General features: G+C 40.5%; 1 protein-coding gene across 1 annotated transcript; it reads right to left on the bottom strand.

Annotated features, from left to right (window-relative positions):
- Positions 1-215: 215 nt before the first annotated feature.
- On the bottom strand, positions 216-5517 carry LOC131252818 (ribulose bisphosphate carboxylase/oxygenase activase, chloroplastic). Its single transcript, XM_058253545.1, has 7 exons — positions 5361-5517; positions 4487-4803; positions 4278-4383; positions 4105-4190; positions 1312-1784; positions 661-942; positions 216-468 (listed from the first exon to the last, which is right to left on the bottom strand). The coding sequence occupies exons 1-7, from the start codon at positions 5403-5405 to the stop codon at positions 359-361; spliced, it is 1419 nt and encodes a 472-aa protein (XP_058109528.1). The 5' UTR covers positions 5406-5517; the 3' UTR covers positions 216-358.
- Positions 5518-6717: the final 1200 nt, after the last annotated feature.

The raw sequence follows: 6717 nt of genomic DNA, 5'->3' as shown, positions 1-6717 counted from the left end.
GTGATCTGGATGAGGGATGCTCCACAAATCTTCCCAATCAGAAGATCTGAGTCATCCATCCAATCTTTTGGTCTTTTTGTGGACCACTGAGGCCAGTGATGAAGGATGAGGATCATCCAACGTGGATACTTCTGCCCTGGAGGGGTTCATCAGATCAGCGATCTGGATTAGCCGAACCGTGCTCGGGCCCCACTTCCCAATGAGAAATCAACACAAACACTAAGCCCTTTCAAGATCTCATTAAGATCATATAAAGACTAAAATTACAACAATTTATACGAATACAAGTTGGACAAATTCCTCTCAATCTTTAAAAAACAAAAACCCATAACTTTCATGGCCCACCAAATCCATAGAGCTAATATTGGCAGCTGCCATTGTCACTCCTGGCCGTCGGATCAAAGTTCAAAGCAGATGGATCAGTGCAACCTTCAGGTACAGGTATATTCACTTGCTGTGCTGCTTTGCCTGCATCCAAACAATCATAGAACAAACACCATGAGCTTTGTTTCACCACCCCTTTTAAAAAACATTCCTCTAATCCTACTACAACTACAACTATTACTACTACTCTTCCATTGTTCTGTTTCCAACCACAAGACCGTTCCGAATCCAGATGCAAATCTCCCCATCAAGGCCTTCTAGAATTAGAGTGCTAACCATAGAATGTTCCTCTCTTAATAGCATCATTGTTTGCATCTCCGAGAGCGGCCTCACTCAAGTACTTGTCAGCCAATTGCACTCTCTTCACATTCTCTTGCTCCTGCACCAACATGCTGCCATACTCCAGCAGCTTCTGAAGGGTCATCTTCGGCTGCTCGAACGTTGGTGGTCCTTCTTTCGAGTTCACCAGCTTCTTCCCAATCTGTTCTACGCCGACACTCTCAATCCATTTCCGCACTTCATCGTCATAAACACGTGCTCTGAGGGCACCAAAGAAGTCTGCAAAACAGAACATTATAATATGAACGATCAGATGATGTTGGTAAAGGAAAGACAGCTACAAAATCAATTAAACAATGAATATCTGCAAACCCAGAACATGTGGAGCCCAGATTTTAGTGATCAAGATCATTCACATGGTGGGACCTACTGAAAGTTGATTGCTGTTTATGATCGAATAGTTACAAAGGATTACTAGGATCATCTGAGGAGGAGCTATTTAAGGGATGGACCATCCCATGGTGGGGTGCTTATGTTACCCAATGGTGGGCCCCACCTGTGACATTGAATGGTTGACAAGAAACCAATGTTTCTTTTGATCAGTTATGATAAGAGATCATGAATTTTCATAACAGACTCGGCGCTTACCGATAGACTGGCCAGGGAAGGTGTCGACGAGCTTGATAATGTCCTCTTTGGGCACATTGTCGGACCTGAAAATACCTGTGCAGACGCCAATCCGATCTTCTCTTGTTGGGGCCCAGTAGAACTTCTCCATACGACCGTCACGGATGAGCGGCGCATACAGTGTTGAGAAATCATTTCCAGTGACTATGATCGGAACACGGGGGTTCTCCTCTTTGTTGTACATGCCAGGGAGCTGAACGTTTGTTGGGTTATCAGCAATGTTCATGAGAGTGGCATTCACCATCTGATTGTTGACCGTATATTGAGTGGTACCGCCTAGCCTTCCGGCACCCGCATCAAGATCATTGATGAAGAGGCAGCACATCTTCCCCTTCTTGATGATGTCGGCCGCCTCACGGTACCGTTGCCTGATCAGCTTTGCTGGCTCTCCTGCATTTCCGCTCTCTAATTCTCCAGCACTCATCATGATGGGACTGGTCATCAGAATTGATAATGAAGGAGAATTGATAATTACACCTGACCCCAATCAATTTGCTTACACCCACATTCCATGTTTTCGGAACTGAAGTAGTACACTACTATTTCAATTCCCAAAACAGAAGATGGTGGTGGGTGTAATGAAAAGAGGGTCCTGATACATGCTTGCAAAAGAGAGAAGATGATGATGTCAAGCTCATCTAGCTCTGGGGTCCTTACTCTTGCTCGGGTGGTAGACTCTCAGGAGTTTCAACTCCCGGCCAAGGGTTCGAGTACCCATAGGTGGTGAAATTCCACTAGCCTAAAAATAAAAATAAAAATAAAAAAAGCTCATCTAGCTCTTGAAGATGTCGAACTCTTTTCAAGTTATTTTGTGAAAATTACTATCAGTTTACCAAAAATTAGTTGGCCTTTTCACTACGTCATATCCTAGTTAGCAAAACTATATATATATATATATATATGGATGGGAAAAGGTACTATGCGCTCGACCTCACTAGTATGTCCCATGAGGTCGAGCCGTGTGGGCCCCACCGTGATGCGTTTCGAACATCTACCCCATCAGTCAAATGCATCATTTCATCATGGACCTAGGTCTCAAAAATCAAGTCAATCTGTGACTTGTATGGGCCACACTACATACAGAAGTGGGTAGGGGCCGTGCACCATTAAAACATTCATAATCATTTTTTGGGCCCACCGAGATGTGGTTTGCAAATCCAGCCCATCCATTATGTGTGTCCTACTTGGATGAGGGTTCAGACCAAGTTTCAGCAGCATTCAAAACTCAGGTGGGCCCCACCAAGTGCTTTTATATGTTTTAACGGTGTCTTCACATGATTTTAGATGGTATGGCCCACCTGAGTTCCGTATACGGCTGATTTTTGGGATATCCCGTAATTTAGAGGGGACCCATCAAATACACGGTGTTGATGGTCGACACGCATCACGGTGGGGCCCACACAACTTGACCTCACGGGAGCTTATCATGAGGTCAAGCGCATAGTACCTTTTCCCATATATATATATATATATATATATATATATATATATATATATATATATATATAATTGATCAAACATTTAGAACTCCATATATTTCAGAATATAAGCAAAAACTAGATTATTATTATTTTTAGAAAACTGAATTAAACACATTTTTTTTTTCAATAAAACATGTTGTATTGAAAAAAAATCTTTTGGGGGCAATGTAAAAGATAGAGATTGGTGGCTACAACCCAATTGTCAAAATTTAGTGTAAGATGAAAATTTTTAACAGAAAGATTAATTTGTATGAGGATTGCTTGCAAAGGAAGGATTCGAGAGAGGAAAAGGAGAACATTATTTGACTATCTATCATACATATAGACATTCTAATTATTTTAATAAAATTTTCTATTTTAACTTTATTTATACATGATACACACATATGTTCAGATATATAGCCATTTTTTTTTCACTCCATTCTTTTTCGAGTCCAAACTATATTATGCTAAACTTTTCATTCTCTGAATATTTGGCATGGCCTTTTTTTTAGTATTTTTTACAATCGAAACCAAATTAATATGAATATTTTCCCTACCATTTTTATGTTATTTTCCATTTTGCAACTATGGTCGTGATTAGCACAAGTACTTCCAATCACTTGTAGATATTGAAAGCTATTTTCTGAGGTTATCTTTTAAGGGTCCATTTTGTAGAGATGGGAGGCAGAATGCTTTTTGTCCAAAATAAGGGTCCCTTACACTTCCAATTTTCATTTTTCAAGTAGTAACCAAATGAAAGATGTACTGCTTTGTGGATGGAGAAGTGGTTTCACTTCCAAATTTCATTTTTGAAGTAGTACTCAAATGAAAAATGTACTGTTTTGTCGACGGAGAAGTGGAAAAAATGGTAACTCATATATTTGGGTATCAATTTTCATGATGCCCCAAATGCTAAATCAATTTTCTAACAGATTCGACCAAAATTTGATTTGAAGGTACTTCCAAAGAGTCTTAAGAGCGCATTTGGTTGAACCAAAATTCATGAAATATTGTGAAATTTTGCACCGAATTAGACCGACTAATAATCAAATTTCATGATATTTGGTGCAACCAAACGCACCCTAAACATAATGTGATGCCATGGAATATCACTAATATTTCAAATACAGATAAGAAAATATGGACTGATGGAGAATGACATAGCTTTATGCAGAAAATTACAGGCTGTCGTTGCTTGCTCTAATTTAAACCACTATAAAACATTATATTTCATTTTATTTTTGTTTCTACCAGTACCCGGAAATTACAAAGAACAGAACAGATAACTCACTTGATTCCCATCTTGGCAAAGACAAGCTCACATTGGAAAGATTTACCCTGACCTTTGCCTCCCCAAATACCCAAAATGAGAGGAACCTGTAACATTTCAGCCGAATCATCCCATGTTCGAGCAAAGAATTACAAGACATGTTATATATGTATGTATGTATGTACTTGGCATACCTTAATGTTAGGCAAGCTCAAGAAGTTCTTGGTGATGTGAACAACGAGCTTATCCATGAAAGCCGGAGCGATGTAAAACCCACCCATGGTGTTGTCCAAATTGTACCTTAAATTAGTTAGGCCAACCACACCATTAAAATCAAATCTATAAAATTTTCGAAAAACAATGACAGATTTTCTATTTATTTATTTATATATTATTTACTTACTGGCGGAGTCCGGTACTGATGTAGTCGTAGGAACTCATGATGGCATGGTGAGTCCCGGTTCCCATCGGAGCTTGGAAGAGGGGATCGACCATTCCCTTCCCACGGGCAATGTCCTGTTGATCATCCGATGTGTCGAACGCGAGACCTGCCCATTTGTCCTTGGATGTCTGCTTCTGTTCATCGACTTCTGCGACAATCTTGAAACTTCCACTCGATACTCTAGGGTGGACCAAATCAGAATTCACCTTCTTCAAGCTGGAGCCGAAGAATGAAGAGCTCGGTACGGAAGCTCTGGAAGTGGAGCTGTTCAAGCTCAGCTGCATCATAGAAAACCGTTTATTGAAATGCAGGAAACGACACGGATGGAATGAAATTACTGACTCCATTTTCTCTCCAGCTCTTGAAAAGCAATACAAACTAAGCTAGTAAAGACCCATGAATGAAATTGCCGTAAACTCAAGAAATCAATCAGTAAAAGGAAAATCAACTACAAGCAGACTCAAAAAGGGGGGTAGAGAGAGAGAGAGAGAGATCAAAGACCCATGAATGAAAACAGCCCAAAACTTGGGAAAATCAATCAACACTAATAAGCCAAATGGAGAAAGACACAAATGTTAAAAAATAGAAAGAAACCATGATTGAAAAGTGGGAAAATTCAACAACCCACGAAAGAAAAGAACACAAAACTCAAGGAATCCAATAGAAAGCGATCAAATCAGACCCCAAACAGACCCAAAAAGACAATATAAGAACAAACCATTTTCAAAACCGAGAAACAAAGGCTTACCCAGAGAAAAATCAAAAGAAAACATAATTTCAATAGATAGCATCGAAGAGAATGAAAGAGTCGAAAAGGGCGGGAAAAACCCAGTACCGGTACTCTGTTGACAGCTCCAACGGTCGAGACAGCTGCAGCCATTGGTTTCTCAGAACCGACGGTCCTGATTGAGTATTGCGAGAGCCGATCAGATCAGAAACTGAACTGAAATCGCAGTGCTGTTGATTGAAGTTGGGCGGTAAGTGGCAGACTTATATAGCCGTTGGTTTGAGTGTTGGTTTGGGAAAATTCAAATCCTATGGCTCTGGCCCATGAATTCCTAACGGCCACAACTTTCCAGTTGAAGAATTCTAATTCCAGACGCAACCCATCTTCATGCGCCAAACACAATCGCACGACACGTGCAAAACTGGCACATGTGTATGTGATCGGGGACGTTAAGTTTGTAAGTAGTATCCACGATGAATGTATCTTGCCTCGAGAATCCGGTCAGTCGATTATCAGGTGGGCCACCACAAAAGAATGAAGAAACAGACGGTCAGAAAAAAGATGACCAGTGGACCCCATTGAAGACGCATGAGTGGGCCAGCCCATCTAATGAACATCCAGGATCATTCACACATATGCCACGCCGGCACGTGTTTTGTGTTTGCATTTGACGCTTGAATATGAACCCGTGTGAAATTTGAACCCTCCAACATGATTGGATGGTTGACACGTGGCGTGGTTCTAATGGGCCTGTGTTTCAGAACAGAGGGGCGGGTAGAAAATTACAAATAGGAGGATTCTAGCATTCGGTAGACTCTTCCCCAAAAGGAGTGGTTTGGGTTTTAGGGTTTTTGCCCTCCACTAAATATTTTGGTAACTTGTAGAAAAGTGACACGTGTATGGAGATTGTAGATTGTTTCACTTAGTGGGCCCCACTTTGGATGATCACAGTACAAGTTTTTGTATCCTTGGACGGCCTTGATTGTTTGGTAACTGGGTTTGTACTTTGGATAAAAACTTTGATACTCTGGCTGAGTATGATGGATGATATGCAGGCACTTAGCTGGAAGTTGCACTCGTGTCATACAAACAATTCAAATTAAACTGTCCAAATTATTTTTAGCAGTTTAGCTGTATTGTGAACCAAAATTTGAAGTTATCTTATCATATTATTATCAGATTAGTGGACACTTATTGAACGGTTAAAAATGAAAACTATCAAACAAGTGTTCGCAAATAAGAGGTTAGGATTTGTGCAATCAAACTGATTTTTGTATTGTAACGTAGCAACATCTAGTGCATGCGGATCAAGCGTCATACGCTGACAGAGTATCAAATAACTCCTGTTGAATCTTTCCCGTATGTAGGTGTCCAGGTGATGGTATTTTTGGCCCATCGTGGGGCCATCGCATGCATAGATTCGATCAACATTCGGTGCCATGGACGGTGTAGATTTGGACTTGAA

Source organism: Magnolia sinica, chromosome 8 (assembly GCF_029962835.1).
Source record: "Magnolia sinica isolate HGM2019 chromosome 8, MsV1, whole genome shotgun sequence".
Taxonomy (NCBI): domain Eukaryota; kingdom Viridiplantae; phylum Streptophyta; class Magnoliopsida; order Magnoliales; family Magnoliaceae; genus Magnolia; species Magnolia sinica.
The sequence above is the reverse complement of the archived record's forward strand: the minus strand, read 5'-3'. Positions and strand labels throughout refer to the sequence as shown.

Excerpts from the sequence above, each read along its gene's own strand:
- LOC131252818 (XM_058253545.1), bottom strand. The coding sequence starts at position 5,405 with ATGGCTGCAGCTGTCTCGACCGTTGGAGCTGTCAACAGAGTACCG. Across the intron at positions 4,191-4,277 it reads TGAGCTTGCCTAACATTAAG|GTTCCTCTCATTTTGGGTAT; the intron begins GTATGCCAAGTA and ends GAAATGTTACAG. Across the intron at positions 943-1,311 it reads CTTCCCTGGCCAGTCTATCG|ACTTCTTTGGTGCCCTCAGA; the intron begins GTAAGCGCCGAG and ends TCTGTTTTGCAG.